This window comes from Triticum aestivum, unplaced genomic scaffold, assembly GCF_018294505.1.
Source record: "Triticum aestivum cultivar Chinese Spring unplaced genomic scaffold, IWGSC CS RefSeq v2.1 scaffold16154, whole genome shotgun sequence".
NCBI lineage: Eukaryota > Viridiplantae > Streptophyta > Magnoliopsida > Poales > Poaceae > Triticum > Triticum aestivum.
Window position 1 is genome coordinate 11,288 of NW_025227297.1, and position 17,241 is coordinate 28,528.

Sequence of the window (17,241 nt, forward strand, 5' to 3'; positions counted from 1 at the left end):
ACCCTGCTACAGACAGTTTTACCCGTGGCAATTGAGATTGAGGCCTAGTTCTTTTGGCCTATTCTCCCAGAATCTTGAGAATCAAGCCTCTCCCCAGGTTCTTCCAGAATCTTGTACCCATATTCTTTTTACAATCCTAGCTAGTTAGGATGTAAACAGCTAGGATTGTTAAAAAATATGGGTTCAAGATTCTGAGAAAAGCTGGGTGGACGGTCGATTCTCAAGATTCTAGGAGAATCGTCCAAAAGAACCGGGCCTGATTCTCTTGTGGCAGTTAAAATGATTCAAGCAAGCGATGCGAACAGATCGCTGAATTCGTTGTTGGTGCATGAGATCAAGTACATGACGAGTCTCCGTAGAATTAGTGTATTACTCATGTTAGTCGTTTTCAAAATAAAGTTAGTGATGCTTTGGCAAACTATATGCAGGCTTGGGTCTGGCCCTCGGGTAGCCATTGATCTTAACGTCTTTGATTGTAATCCTGTTATGAATTGAGTAATACAAGTTTTACCCGCGAAAACAAAGACCTTTGTTGTATGTAAAACAGTTAGAAAAAGAATAGATGTTAATTGTTGGAAGAATGATTTTCTTCCTCGATGAATGAACCTTTCATCCGCAAAAAAATAATAAAAAAGAATCTATAACCTTTTATAATGAGAAAAGACTTTTAGAGATTAAAAATGTGTTAAAATAATGTATTTTTTAAATGAACGTTGTTAGCTTTGTATGAAACTTAAAAGCTACAAGTATAGATATACCTTTGCGTTGAGGAAGAGTTGTGGTGAAGGACCAGGACATTATCTGATGGCGCTCGGAGTAGTCGCCTGTGCCTGCAGAGAACCCCACCGCCACCTCCGGCGGGAGCAAGGACGATGGATCGGGTAGTTGATAACTAACCTTAAAGGGACCAAGGGAACGGTTGTCGTTAAACTGCAGGGAGGCATCGATCATCCCGGTGGTGCCATTAAGAGTGATGCACGCCGTCATGGAGCCATTCAGGCTGAAGTCGGGCAAGGCTGTTTCATTTTTGGAGGACGAGGCAGAGTTGATGTCGATGCCGATGTGGTCCGAGCTGTTGAACGTCTTGAACACGATGGCGACGAACCGGTCTGCGCCCAAGGCGTTGCCGTCACCCTGGACAATGAGGCCAAGGTTGCCCCCGGTCGAGTTGGCCGGCACCGTCGGCGGGAAGCTGGAGAGGAAGAAAGCCATGCCGTCCCCCCTTATCTCCCCTGGGATGGGCTTGATCGCGAAGGTGAAGTGCGTGACGAAGCTCGTCAGCTCGTGGGTGGTGCCGTCAAAGAAGGGCACAGGGTCGACGTACGACATCCGCCCCTTGAGATAGTGGATGCCACGCCTGTACGAGGTGTCCACCGTGAGGTCGACCAGGTTGTCTTGCTGGAGCGCGTCGCCCATGACCTGGATTCGTGAGCTGAAGGTGGATTTGTTGGAGAAGTCGAAGCTGAAGGAGAGAGGCGAGGCGGCAGCATCACACGGCAAGCAGAGGAGGAGGAAGCACCCAGCGCAAACGGAAACGAGGATGCTGCTGCGTGCATGCGAAGCCGCCGTCGCCATGATGGAGGTGGAAGCTCGATGGACGAGGGGCCACCTAGCTAGAGTGTTGTGACCTGAACGCAGGCTTGGTGCTCGGTGCTCTCATGAAGATGCAGCACTTGAGGAAAGAATAAATCAAGACCAAGGTACACTAGTAGACGACGACCGGATAATACTCAGTCGTCACTCAAGTTAACCGCAGCCTTCGCGTCACATTCACGTCCATTGATGCATGTAACTTGTGTTTCGAATTTCGGCCGAGAAAAATGAATTTCGGCCATCTTGGCCGGTGGCGAAAAATACCTTCCGACGAAAAAAAATAGATTTTGGTCAAATTTAAGCCAAATTTAGATCAAATTTTGCCGAATTGTTTTAGAATGGCCAAAATTCGGACGTCTCGGTCTGGGGCGAAAAATTTCACAAACCAAAAATTAAAACCTTGCACGACCAACAAAAGGTATTTGTTAAAAGGGAGCAATTCTTCAGTTACGGACAGTTTTTTTACGGATTCAAGACTACAGAGGAAATCAGAGGTGCGGTGTCGCCACCTGGTTGGGGGGGGGGGTATGAATTAGGAGATGACACACACATTTGTAAGATTGTAGCCCAGTTCAAAGCTAGACTTTTTTTTTGCGAGAAAGTTCAAGGCTAGACTTGACTTGATATTGATGTGCGTTTAGTGGGAGAGAACGTTCTCGTGTACTAAAAGATTATTTCTGTAGGCTTCTGCAGAAGGTCTATCATTTTCGTTAAAAAACATTGAGCATCTGATATAGGCAAGTTGTTTGACCATGCAACTAGGAACTAGCAAGCGACTTCCACCAGCATGCACATCTCGATGAGCACTTTCTCTAATTGTCTCCAACGACAATACGCCCTCTTTCACACGCGGATGCACTACTTAAAAATAAATAAACAATCAGTCAACAAGACTACATTTTTGTTCTGATCATCAACCACTACTGCGTAAATGCGTAATATACATGAGCATCTTGGCAAGTTGGATTAATTAGCAGGACTTAATTTTTTGTTGTGACCATCAGCCACTATCTCCCTCTTTTGGTGGCATATCTTCCAAAACTAAGTCGTGTACCATTCGATTCAAGACCCAGAGGCCGATTCCAGCTTAATATACTTGAGCAACTTGGCAACTTGGGCTCGCACCTGCCAACTGGACCGGGCTTCTATTGTACGTCTCTAATAGAAAAACGCACCACAATATAAATCGCTAGCCATCACTAACTTATTTTAGAGCATATACAGCTATGCCATCTCATCAACAATGCCACATCACTCAAATTACCTTTACCAATTAATTGCATGCAGCATGCCTCGGCTTTTTTCTAACCCGTTTTAACTAGCAACTGAGGACACATATGACGTTTCGCAATTTATTGCATACATCGGCTTTTTCTAACCCTTTTCGACCGAGGGCACACATGATGTGGTCAAAGATATGCAATATATTGTCAATTCAGATATTCATATTCAGATAATCAAATCTCGCTGAAATATACTGCAACCAATTCTCACGGCAATGTGGGAGGGTGACCCGGCTTCTAGCTTCTGTCATACGTCTCCAATCAAAAAAATGCACATCATAAATAACAAGCGTAACCAAATCTTGATTATCTAATTGGACATATGTGCGTTGTTACTGAGTAGAACAATATAAAGGCAAGAAGGGCATCTCCAACGTAGACTCGCAAAACGGACACCGCATTTGTCCATGGATGAGGAACCAGTCCACGAACATGGATACGGGAGCCAGTCATCCAACACTATTCGCGTACATTTCAAGCCAGGATACAACTAACCGGATAAAATCCATCAAACACGACCGAGTTCATCAAAGTTTGATCGAAAATAGCACACAACATCCATACGTAGTATGCAAATAAGTCTAGTACTACAATAGTTCAAATTCAATGAGAAATAGGTCAAATTCAACGAGATTAACTGGATGTTGATGGCGGACTGAGAGGCGAGGAGACGCTGACATGCCCCCATCTTTGTTATTTGGTATTTGCAGATGTATGCACAAACATTTGTGCTAGTCATCCAAATGACACAAGAGTGGATGCACCAAACCGAAATGCAGATGGCACGACATGTCGACACCAATAAAATAACATTATAAACATCAAATAATTACATGGAATCTTCGCATAGATGAACTATGAGACATACAACTAAAAGTTGACACAATAAGTTCATGCATTACTCGTTTATTTAGTTATAAGTTATAATTAGCACACATGCCCCTGCGTTGCAACGGAAGAAAATCCTGGACTGGAAGTCTTCCGCACAGGATTTGTCGGACATCCTAGTGTGTCGACCTTACATGATTCCCGATTTGGCCAACCTAGAAATCATGAGCTCCTCCTCGTACCCCTGAACACGTCCCCGATGTACCTTCTATCCAAAGTGGGTCATCGGATGGTTGTTTTAGCTCTTTTTTGCGGGGTACTTGTTTTAGCTCTCAATCTTGAGTAAGGAGACCACGGTGAGCTCGCCACACACTTGGAGCAGTTCCACTCTTCACATTTATCGGTCAGTGTCATTGTCGATTGGAGGAAATCCATGAAAACCTTGGCCATCTCATTTTGACTTTCACCGCATCCCACATAAACCACAACTTCAAAATTGTAGTATTGTGGAGATTTTTAAACTTAGTAGCGGTATATAGAGATGATGCAGCTATGATGACAACATGGCAGTAGGGTGATCACCTTATAATTAAAGTGACCGCCAAACAAAAGTTTTTTCACAACCAAAAGTACCACGAATAGCACATGTTCCTCCAAAAACTAAGGGGAACAATGCATCAAGCACACGCTGGAACCATTTCAAAGTAGGTAAGACTATAATTTAATGACGTCAAACAGAAATGAAAAACCAACACCTGCAGATGTTCACTTATGCAAGAACAGAAGTCATTGATAAACAAAAGAGCAAACCATTTTCATAAATTTCCTAACACAGGCAGCTGAATAGAAGTTGGAAGGCCCAACCATAATGCGCCAGGCTAGATAATGACGCTCAACATGCAAGTCTTCAAATATCTAGAGCAAAATCTATAATATTGTAGTAAGCAAAACATAATAACAATTAGAACTGAGTACTAACTCATCAACTGTTACTAACTTATCAAGAGATAAAAGGCTATCAACACTTCAACACTGCCAGAACTGAGTAGCAAGATCACTGGAGAAAGAAAAGATGGCTACTTGTGTGGGATCTCAGGCAAACAAAAAAGAACCCATAGACCAAAATGCATCCAAGATGAAATTGAATGCAAAAAAACCACTTGCAGCCAAAATCATCAACCAGACAAAGGAATAATCATAATATGCTTCATGGAATAATCTGGAGCTTGGACATGTCTATCATTGATCCAGACTAATCTCAAATATGAATTTTTAGCTTATAAATACATGGTTGAATGATTATAGCTAGCAATCATTTGGCTGGAGGCAGTTTAGTGAAATATAATTGTTCATTTGCACAAAAAGATCGTCTGCTCATGCATTGAATGTATAAATTGGCAAGTTTTCTTGTTTGGTGTGAGGAACTACGAATTGGTAAGCAGTTTGTGTATTTCTTCTACTCGTCTAGTTGATAAGGAATTATATGTAGTCCTTTTGTTACAGTAGACATGCAATGCAAAGCCTCATGATTGCCAGTCGAGTTTGAAAGATCTATGGCGGTCAATCTAAGAGAATTTAAATGCAACTTAATTTTACAGTTTAAAACCTCATCAAGTTCACTTACATGTATGTGGTGAACTTGCCATGTAAAATTCCAAATAAAAAATTAACCTTGTAAATCTCTAATACTTACATGAATGTGGTTAAGGTCATGCATTGTAAGAACCAACCACAAAACTGGTAAGAAGATACAAAAGTTGCTGCAAATTTTTCATAAATGATGGTCACACCAACTTACTTACATGTCATAGACATCTGAACAAAGGAGCTCCGGGTTGACAGGTGAAGCACTTGATAACACGAAACTTTTAGTATTGACTAAGCTAGCTCTGAGGACCGCATTAAACTAAACACCAAACATGGTTGCTATGGTTGAACATGACAGAAACAAAACGAAAATATGCGTGGTGATCAGGTTCTTGTTCTCACCCCTGTTGTCGTTGAACTCCACGCAGACCCCCCCTCCTTGTCTATGTCCCTCGAGAAGTCTGACGTCCTGCATAGACTGGACGTGAACAAAGCTGGTGTGTTGGATGTCAGCATCGAGCACCTTGAGCGATTCCCTGAAGGACCAATAAGCGGCGCACGACGCCTCCACTATCTCTTCAACGAACAACGCTAAAGACGCCTAAATAGGAGTAAATCAAAATAATCTCAGATAAAATATAAAGCTAGCTTGATTTAAAGAGAACAATTAGTATTGACAATCTAAGACCCCACCTGTGTAGCTTCATCGATAACAACATCAAACAAATCTTGGTCAGAGAAATTTTCATGTTTGATAGCTGAAGCAGTTTGTGAACAAACTGCATATATATCACCTCCACACCAACTGGCTGTTGTCACAACAATTTCTGCTCTCTAAGAGTTGACTTCCTAGAAGAGGCACTACTTTCACTACGTGTCTGCTGTTTCAAGGACACATGTCTATCTTCAAATGGCATCCTTTGTACAGAGTGATTGTTCAACAGATCTGAAGCAGTAAATCCTTCATTCTCCTTCCCCAAAGACAAACATTCCTCACCAACATATGTAGGCAAATTTTCTTCACTATCTAAAAGAAGAATTATGTGTTCAATGTCTGATAGGTGAGAGGGCTTCATGGTTTAAAGATTGTCCAGGCCAGTATGTCTCCCCTTCTTGAACACCACAAGATTAAGATTAGAAATTCTACCTTTAAGTTCATCGGTATCAATTACTAAATCTGAAAGAAAGATAAAAAATATTACCAGAAATTGGCGACGCGCTCCGCCCCTTACGGCACTCGTCCTCGCTGAGCACCACCAGAAGTGGGCGCACCATCAACACCTTGGCGTCTCCTTTTCACGACGCCTCCGTGCTGCCAAGCCCTACCAGGAGGTCCTCCTCCGCCTCGTTGCACCCGCAGGCGGCAGTGGTTGCCTCAATGGCTACCGAGGTACGCCTCCAGAGCACTACCAAAGTTGCATGAAAAGGTGCGGCGATTCGACATGGGAGAGGGACCGACGGCAGGGTACCCTACTGATATCTACTATGCAATCTTCTCTTGTAGACGTTGTTGGGCCTCCAAGTGCAAAGGTTTGTAGGATAGTAGCAAATTTCCCTCAAGTGGATGACCTACCGTTTATCAATCCGTGGGAGGCGTAGGATGAAGATGGTCTCTCTCAAACAACCCTACAACCAAATAACAAAGAGTCTCTAGTGTCCCCAACACACCCAATACAATGGTAAATTGTATAGGTGCACTAGTTCGGCGAAGAGATGGTAATACAAGTGCAATATGGATGGTAGATATAGGTTTTTGTAATCTAAAAATATAAAAACAACAAGGTAACTAGTAGCAAAAGTGAGCGAAAACGGTATTGCAATGCTTCGAAACAAGGCCCAGGGTTCATACTTTCACTAGTGCAAGTTCTCTCAACAATGATAACATAATTAGATCGTATAACATTCCCTCAACGTGCAACAAAGAGTCACTCCAAAGTCACTAATAGCGGAGAACAAACGAAGAGATTATTGTAGGGTACGAAACCACCTCAAAGTTATTCTTTCGGATCAATCCATTGGGCTATTCCTATAAGTGTCACAAACAGCCCTAGAGTTCATAGTTAAATAACACCTTAAGACACACATCAACCAAAACCCTAATGTCACCTAGATACTCCAATGTCACCTCAAGTATCCGCAGGCTTAATTATACGATATGCATCACACAATCTCAGATTCATCTATTCAAACCAACACAAAGAACCTCAAAGAGTGCTCCAAAGTTTCTACCGGAGAGTCAAGACGAAAACATGTGCCAACCCCCCTCACTCAACCCGCAAGTTGATCACTGAAACATACATCAAGTAGATTACGTGAATATCCCATTGTCAACACAGATAAGCACATGCAAGACATACATCAAGTGTTCTCAAATCCTTAAAGACTCAATCCGATGAGATAACTTCAAAGGGAAAACTCAATCCATTACAAGAAGGTAGAGGGGGAGAAACAACATAAGACCCAACTATAGTAGCTCGCGGTACATCAAGATCATGCCAAATCAAGAACACGAGAGAGAGACAGAGAGAGAGAGAGAGATCAAACACATAGCTACTGGTACATACCCCCAGCCCCGAGGGTGAACTACTCCGTCCTCGTCATGGAGAGCGCCGAGATGATGAAGATGGCCACCGGTGATGATTCCCCCTGAGGGAGTCCTGGATTAGGGGGTGTCTGGATAGACGAACTATCACCTTTGGTCGGACTCATGGACTATGAAGATACAAGATTGAAGACTTCGTCCCGTATCCGGATGAGACTTTCCTTGGCGTGGAAGGCAAGCTTGGCGATACAGATATGTAGATCTCCTACCATTGTAACCGACTCTGTGTAACCCTAACCCTCTTCGGTGCCTATATAAACCAGAGGGTTTTAGTCCGTAGGACGAACAAAATTCATACCATAGGCTAGCTTCTAGGGTTTAGCCTCTCTGATCTCGTGGTAGATCTACTCTTGTACTACCCATATCATCAATATTAATCAAGCAGGAGTAGGGTTTTACCTCCATCGAGAGGGCCCGAATCTGGGTAAAAACATCGTGTCCCTTGTCTCCTGTTACCATCTGCCTAGACGCACAGTTCGGGACCCCCTACCCGAGATCTGCCGGTTTTGACACCGACATTGGTGCTTTCATTGAGAGTTCCTCTGTGTCATCATCTTTAGGCCCGATGGCTCCTCCGATCATCAACAACGATGCGGTCCAGGGAGAGACTTTTCTCCCCAGACAGATCTTCGTATTCGGCGGCTTTGCACTGTGGGCCAATTCACTTGGCCATCTGGAGCAGATTGAAAGCTACGCCCCTGGCCACCAGGTCAGATTTGGAAGTTTGAACTATACGGCTGACGTCCGCGGAGACTTGATCTTCGACAGGTTCGAGCCACAGCCAAGCGCGTCGCACTGTCACGATGGGCATGATCTAGCTCTACCGCCGGACAGTGCCCTAAAGGCCGCACAAGTATTCGCTCCGACCCTTAGCTCGGAGCCGGCTGCGCCGGTCGAGGACGGGTGGCTGGACACCGCCTTGGGGGCTGCTATCTCTACGGCGATTGAGCCGAACACCAACCCTTTCCTTTGCGAAGCTCGTGACTCCAAGGTGTTGGACTCCTCTCCGGACTCCGAACCTTCCACGCCCCTGCCAATCGAATCCGATTGGGCGCCGATCATGGAGTTCACCACCGCGGACATATTTCAGCACTCGCCCTTTGGCGACATCCTGAATTTACTAAAGTCTCTCTCTTTATCAGGAGAGCCCTGGCCGGATTATGGTCAGCAAGGTTGAGATGTGGACGACGAAGAAATTCAAAGCCCACCCACCACCCACTTCGTAGCCATTGTCGAAAGTTTAAACGACGTGCTCGATTTCAACTCCGAAGACATCGACGGTATGGACGACGATGTAGGAGATAAGCATGAACCAGCACCTATAAGGCACTAGACAGCCACCTCATCTCATGATGTATACATGGTGGACACACCTAAAGGAAGCGACGACGAGGAACAACGGGACGCCATGAGGGATCATTCCCTCGAAAAGCAGCCAAAATGGCAACGTAAGCGCCACTCAAAATCCCGCCTCGACAAAGACAACAGCCATACAGACCCAGCCATAGAGCAGGGCGAACCGGTGGACGACGAACATGCCATCGAGCAACCATCCGAACAAGACAACCTGCATAAACAATCCGTCCCCGGCGAAGATAACAGTCCGAACGATCTCACGCCGGACAAGTTGCTGGAGCAGAAGAACCTCCACAAAAGGCTCGTCGCCACTGCGCGTAGCCTGAAAAAGCAGAAGCGGAAGCTCCAAACAGCGGAAGATGCACTCAGAATCAGATGGAGCAAAGTACTCAACACCGCAGACAAATACGGCGATAGTCACCGAACAACGAGCTACTCGAAGCGAAAACTATTGCCCGAATTTGATGAGGAGGCCGTAGAGCCCCCGCAATCAAAGAACAAGGAGACCACCCGGTCGGATAGACGACCCCATGGCAAACATAGAGCGGCAAACGGCGCCGCACACAAGCCGGCACGCGACCCACACACGGATTCGCATCAAAAAGATGGCCCAGTTAGATCTATCTACGGGCCAAGAAAGCAAGCTCTAGTAAGCAATGCAACACATCAAGTATCCGAATATTACGGTACACCTAAATATAGGGGTGCCGCACACCCCCTATGTTTCACCGATGAGGTTCTGGATTATGAATTTCCAGCGGGATTCAAGCCCGTAAACATAGAGGCATACGACGGAACAACAGACCCTGGAGTCTGGATTGAGGATTACATCCTCCACATACACATGGCTAGAGGAGATGACCTCCACGCCATAAAATACTTACCCCTCAAGCTCAAAGGGCCAGCCCGGCATTGGCTCAAAAGCCTCCCCGAAAACACCATTGGAAGTTGGGAAGAGCTCGAGGATGCTTTTCGGGAAAATTTTCAAGGGACCTATGTCCGACCTCCGGATGTAGACGATTTAAGTCACATAACTCAACAACCCGGAGAGTCAACCCGAAAATTCTGGAACAAATTCCTTACTAAAAAGAACCAAATAGTCGACTGTCTGGACGCCGAAGCCTTAACAGCTTTCAAACACAACGTCCGAGACGAATGGCTCGCCAGACACCTCGGCCAAGAAAAGCCAAGAACAATGGCCACATTAACAAGCCTCATGACCCGCTTTTGCGCGGGAGAGGATAGCTGGCTGGCAAGATGCAGTACCAGTGACCCAAGTACATTCGAAGTCAGGGATGGAAACGGGAAACCGCGACGCAGCAAGGACCAGCGCCGGACCAACGGAAACAGGCCAAAGAGAACGACAGTCAACGCCGGATTCAAAAGCTCTCGGCAGAATCATAAAAAACTGCCCCTTAAGGACAACAGGGACGAGCTATCTAACATAAACAAAATCTTGGACAAGATATGACAAATCCACAGTACTCCCGGGAAGCCTGCAAACCATACCCACAGAGATTGTTGGGTCTTCAAGCAGTCCGGCAAACTCAACGCCGAACACAAGGGGCTCGACACACCAAGCGAGGACGATGACGAACCCCACCAGCAGAGCACCGGAAAACAAAAGAATTTCCCACAAGAAGTCAAAACAGTAAACTCACTTCATGTGACAAAAGGGAAAAATAGAGGGGTACTGGTTGTTAAAACCAATCACCTTCGACCATCAGGATTACTCTAGAAGTATCCGGAATGCAGGATGGACTGCCTTGATATTAGATCCGATAATTGACGGACTCCAATTTACACAAGTTCTAATGGATGGCGGCAGTGATCTAAACCTGCTATACCAGGACACAATCCGCAAAATGGGGATAGACCCAACCAAAATTTGCCATAGCAACACTTCCTTTCAAGGGGTAATGCCAGGCCCATATGCCCATTGTATGGGCTCTCTACTGCTAGAAGTTGTGTTTGGCTCACCCGACAACTTCCGCCGTGAAAAGTTAACCTTCCACCTTGCCCCGTTCACAAGTAGCTACCAAGCACTACTGGGACGCGAAGCTTTCACCCGCTTTAACGCAATACCGCATTATGCATCCCTTACACTTAAAATGCCCGGTCTGCGAGGCATCATCTCCTTAAAGGGACATACCGAGTGTTCCTCGAGCGCGAAATATGGTGTGACTGCCTTGACAGCCACACACTAAGCCGGCTTCACCAATCAAAGCACCTAAACAGGTCGTTCAGACCCCGGACACGGCTAGACGAGTCCGGCGTAAACATACAAGGGCTTACTAGCCGCATACCCCTGTACAAGGGGCTCCGCGCATGTACAACAAGAGACAATAAAGCTCAATTTTCGCACGATCTTTTTCAACTAAGTTCCCCTCTTTTACAGATGAACACCGTGCTACACCCGTCCAGGATACGGCACAACGGAGACACAGGCGCAGATGTGCAGTAGGGACCCGTGACAAGGATTCTTTTCAGATTAAGACCCTGCGTAAACCTTTTTTTACTGTCTTTTGTTGATACACATCCCCTGGTTTCTTGCCATAACCGAGGAGGAGGCTGGCGTTTTGGCATGGGCCACGTCAGAATTTTGCGCGTACCTGGACACCAGGGGATTATTACCAAGGGCGTTGTTCGGCCCGTATTCATAAAGACCGAATACCTTAGGGAGTGTTCGGCGTCTCGAGTTAGGCCTTATATGCATCAGCTCCGAATCATATCTTTGGTCAAATGTTGGGTTTGCCCGGCTCCTGTGTTTTGCTGCCTTACATTCCGCTCTATCGGCTAAGGCGGCACCAGGAGAACTACTGCGATTGTGCCCCGGTTCGGCCAGGTGAGCACCTCAGTAGAAAAAGCCGAAAACTGACTGTCATGATATAGCGTGAGACTGGTCAACCACTCGATGACCCGCCGAAATCTATAGGATTCCTCCGCATTGACGAAGGGCCGTTTCCCGGTCAGGCACATACGCGCCCCGAATTCGGGTGAGCGCGGTGCCCCTAGGGGCTATATAGTAGCCCCACTGTCAAACTCCTATGGCTAAGTGAAAGTGATAAAGCATTATAGTCCGGTTGCCTAGTTTGCTGCGCTACCACCTCCTTTATAGGACCAAGACGTTGGATCAAGTGTGAAAATGCGCCTTTTGCAAACACCCCCGCATTATATGTGTGGGGGCTGAAGCCGAAGACTGCCATCTTTTAGGTTATATATACATATACATTAGCGGGCGCACAGGAGGTATTTTAATTCTTGAAAGGCACAAGTATAAAAAGCTTTTATATTCCATCGATACATTGTTCCACAATAATACATGTTATTCGAACATAATATCCTTCGAGCACTGCGTCTCTATTAAACGAGCGCCCTGCAGAACTTCCTGAAAATAGTGCTCGACAGGTACTCGGCTTCCGTCCGAATCTTGGGATGCAACATCGGTGGCCTTCATCTCCACCCAGTATGTCTTGACATGGGCAAGAGCCATCCGCGCACCCTCTATGCATGCCGACCTCCTCATTGCTTTGATATGCGACACCACACCAAGGAACTGCTGCACCAAGCCAAAATAACTCTTCGGCTCGGGCCTTTTCGGCCATAAAAGACTCACGACATCCTTCATGGCAAGTCCGGATAACCTATTCAGCTCCGCCCATTTGGCCAAGCGATCGGTTAATGGAAGTGGGCACTCTGGATTATGGAATTGCGACCAAAAAACCTTTTCCATTTCGTGATCCTTTTGATCTCGGAAGTGTTCGGCCGCGTCCGCGGCACTTGCTGCTAAGTCCAGATAAGCATCCTCCGCACTCCACAGCCGGTCCAACTGAGCATATTTAGGATCCACGAATTTCCTCCGCAGCAAAAAGGGCTTTCCAGCCGCGATATCTCCGGCCTGACGCAGCTCCTCCTTCATAGCTCTCATCGCAGAGCGAGCATCCTTGGCCTCGGTAGTGGACTTCTCCAGGTTCCTCTTGCACCGCTCGATCTTCTTTTTCAAGAAGCTTGCAGCGGTCGGCAACATTCTTCAACTTCACGTCCCTCTCAGCCATTTCCTTCTTGCTTCGGCAGTGAGCAGCCTGTTTGGCTTTTAGCTCTTCGGCCGCTTTTAAGGCAGCCGCATCACTCTTTCTGGCCTGCTCCTTGGCTCGGGCGAGCTCCGCCCGAAGGTTCTCCATGGCAGCAACACCATCTGCATAAAGCATTTGTGTTGTAAGGCACGGGCATCAAGCTACCTTACCAGGTGTCCGCAGAGAAATTGCATACCTTGTGACTCGTCAAGTCGCTTATTGACAAGCGCGATGTCGGCATCCTCCATGTCAAGTTGCCGCTTTAGTTCGGCAAATTCATCAGTCCGGCTAGCCACCGGACCCTTCGCCACCTACATAGGAAGGGCGACACATTATACCTGGGATTATGATCCTCGGCGCGCTGTCATTTTTGACAACACACCGAGCCTCAGGGGCTACTATCTACACAGGGTGCATTTTATATGCGGAACTGTCAGAAGGTACATCATTTTGCCTACCTCAAAACCTGTCAGTAAACTTCTGACGGCTTCGTGCAATCCGCTCTCAGTGGATGAAATCCTTTCAATCATTGTACCCATTAACGCACGGTGATTTTCTGAGATAGACGCTCGCCCGAGCAGATCCTTCAGCTCCTCCGACCGTACACCAGGTGGTGCCGGACTCGTCCGATGGCCTTTTTCGAAGGCCGGACGCGGAGGGCTTTGAGGGGACATACGACTGCTTTCCGGCCCCGCCGGACTCGGAGAAACCCTCCGCGATGACACCTCAGGGTCACCCGCCTCGCAAGATGGTACGGCAGGGGGAGGCGTTTCGCTCTCCATCATCTCCGGACGAAGATCCCCCGAAGATGAGCTCTGCTGAGAAGGGCTGAGATCCGAACTACAGGTAAAATTTCGGTTATCTTCATCAGAAATAGGGTAGGGATATCCTTTATTTAAAAAAAACTCCCCTTTTTACTTACGGCTCGGTTGAGGGCTGATCCCCTTGGGGGCACAATGCGGCCGAGGCATCTCTCGGCGCAGGACCCTCTGACAAAGATTTCTTCCCCCGCTTTGAGACCACGGTCTCCAGGTCTTCAGAGGCGGTCCTCTTCTTCCCTTGGATGGAGGGATCTCGATCCCTCCTTTCTTGACAGCCTCCTTCATGGAGGCGGTACACTAGTAGAAAAGGGGGCATCAGTTCCGGTTCGTAAGGGCCTTTAGTCCCGGTTCTTGAACCGGGACTAAAGGGTTGTTACTAATGCCTCCCCCCTTTAGTCCCGGTTCAAACTGGAACCGGGACTAAAGGTCGCGGCCATGTGGAGCTCCACCTACACCAACCGGGACTAAAGGAAATTTTATGATTTTTTTATGATTTTTTTGATTTTTTTTGAATTTTTTTATTTTCAAATTTCTGAATTATTTTAACCTCTAATCTCTAATCACCACCCCTCATCACTGGTCAATTTATCCTCTAATCTCTAATCACCCCTCATTATTCCTAATCATCTAACTTCTCGAACGGTCACCCATCCTCCCACTCCCCCAGCCTGAGCACGCTTAACTTCCAGGTTCTATTCTCCCTCGTTTCCAAGTCTGCACTTGTTGTTTTCCTGACAATAGTAAGATGTCAATCCCATTAACCCTCAGGAATTCTGCGTGAGCATAAAGTGACACATTTCACTATTTGAGTTTGAAACTATTGTTTTAAAAAACAATAATTATTTAGTAACACTAATATTTCTTGAATAACTAGTTTGACCATTGTTTGACCAGATTTGACCAAAATTCAAAATAACTGAAATAATTATTTAGTAACACTAATATTCTAGAATAATTAGTTTGACCATTTTACTAAATTATGCCCATTTTACTAAATTCTTGAGAGATTTTGCAAATAAAGTCGAAATTCACATTTGCAAATTTTCCAAACAACTAGACCACATATCACATGGGAAACTTATTTTTTTTATTTTTTTGACATTTTAATCATTTTCTTTCATTTTTTTAAACTGAAAAGGCGATCAACGGGGGGGGGAGTTTGAAAATGGGACCTTTAGTACCGGTTCGTGCCATGAACCGGTACTAATGCCTCAAACCCCATTAGTATCGGTTGGTGGCTCGAACCGGGACTAAAGGTCTAACCTAGACCTTTAGTCTCGGTTGGTGCCACGAACCGGTACTAATGGGCATCGCACCCTTTAGTCCCGGTTCGTGGCACCAACCGGGACTAAAAGGTCCAGAAGAACCGGGACAAATGGCCCACGTGGCCCCTGGGTGCACGAACCGGGACTAATGCCCCCATTAGTCCCGGTTTAACCCAGGGTGGACCAAAGCCCTCTTTTCTACTAGTGGTAGCTTCCTTGTTCCCCCCTTCACCTTCTTCCGAAGGCGCAACCTCCAGCATCCTGGTTAACACGGGATCCGGTGTGGTCTCAGGGAGGGGGGCCGGACACCTGATTAACTTTGCTTTCGCTATCCAATTCTGTTTAAGGAACAACTCTTTTAATTAAAGGGCAAGTTCGTGATAAATATGGGATAGCGTGTCCGGGTACAGGGCTACTTACTTGAGTATCCGGGCGACTGCAGCTCAGACCTGCGTCCTCGGTCAAGTCCGGACACATCGCTTGTGATCCGAAGAAAAGCTTGTACATCTCCATGGGCGTCACGCCCATAAAATGTTGGAGAGCTCGTGGTCCCTCCGGGTTAAATTCCCACAGGAGGAGGGGGCGACGTTTGCAGGGCAGGGTGCGACGAATCAACATGACCTGCGCTACTACGACCAGAGTGATCTCTCTCTCTCTAGGAGGTCTTGAATGCGGCCCTACAACAAGGGCACGTCCTTGGACGGCCCCCAGTCAAGTCCTTTATTGACCCATGACACCAGCCGCGGTGGAGGACCCGAGTGAAAGGCAGGTGGCGCCACCCATTTGGTGCCCCTGGGAGCTGTGATATAAAACCACTCTTGTTGCCATAGGCTGAGCTTCTCTTGAAAAGAGCCCTCAGGCCATGGAGCATCAGCATTCTTGCTTATAACAGCCCCTCCGCACTCTGCCTGCTGCCCCTTGATCATCTTCGGCTCCACTTTGAAGGTCTTGAGCCACAATCCAAAGTGAGGGGTAATGCGGAGGAAGGCTTCGCATACGATAATGAACGATGAGATGTGGAGGATGGACTCCGGATCCAAGTCATGAAATTCCAACCCATAGTAAAACATGAGCCCCCTCACGAAAGGGTCCGTCGGGAAGCCTAGCCCCCGAAGAAAGTGAGACGCGAACACCACGCTTTCACCAGGCTTGGGAGTGGGAATAACCTGCCCTTGGGCAGGCAGCCTATGCGAAATTTCGCCGGTTAGATACCTGGCATCTCTTAGCTTTAGCACGTCTTCTTCCATAACGGAGGAAGGCATCCACCGGCCTTACAGGTCGGAGCCGGACATCATCGAAGGTCCAAAGCGTCTGAATCTGGAGCTTTGGGTGTTGGAACTCGAGGCGAGGGGCGGATTCGATTGAGATTGAAAGAAAGGAGTGGAGCCTTGGTCTCTTTATAAAGAGGTTGAATACCAAGAGCCTTCCCCGTGACCGTTCGGGACTCGCCTTCGATAGAGGAGACGTGCCAACGGGCACGACTGGGTTACCCGCGCCTGTATTAATGAGAATCCCGGAATAAGGGGACACGATCTCTGCTTTGACAAGACGTGCCAAGGAAACCGCCTCGCTAAACGCGCTGAGGTGGGATAGTAAAATGATTTGAATAAAGGCTTGGCTGTGGTGTGATGTCACACTACGGAATACGTCAGCAGATTGAATTTGTGTAAATATTATTCTCTACGGTGGTATGTGGAACTTATTTTGCAGAGCCGGACACTATCCTTGTGTTCAAAATCTTCTATGAAGTATTCGGAGGAGGAACCCGCCTTGCAATGCCGAAGACAATATGCGCGCCGGACTCGTCGTCATTGAAGCCTGGTTCAGGGGCTA

At 46.8% G+C, this 17,241-nt stretch overlaps 1 protein-coding gene across 1 annotated transcript; it reads right to left on the bottom strand.

Moving 5' to 3' along the window:
- Positions 1-284: 284 nt before the first annotated feature.
- On the bottom strand, positions 285-1,575 carry LOC123172680 (mannose-specific lectin CML-2-like). Its single transcript, XM_044589625.1, has 2 exons — positions 759-1,575; positions 285-481 (listed from the first exon to the last, which is right to left on the bottom strand). Exons 1-2 carry the CDS (start codon positions 1,573-1,575, stop codon positions 285-287), a joined length of 1,014 nt encoding a protein of 337 aa, XP_044445560.1.
- Positions 1,576-17,241: the final 15,666 nt, after the last annotated feature.

What these genes read in the sequence shown, in the direction of transcription:
- LOC123172680 (XM_044589625.1), bottom strand. Translation starts at nt 1,575, where the DNA reads ATGGCGACGGCGGCTTCGCATGCACGCAGCAGCATCCTCGTTTCCGTT. An exon ending in AACTCTTCCTCAACGCAAAG is followed by an intron (nt 482 to 758) that starts GTATATCTATAC and finishes AATTCATAACAG; the next exon opens with GATTACAATCAAAGACGTTA.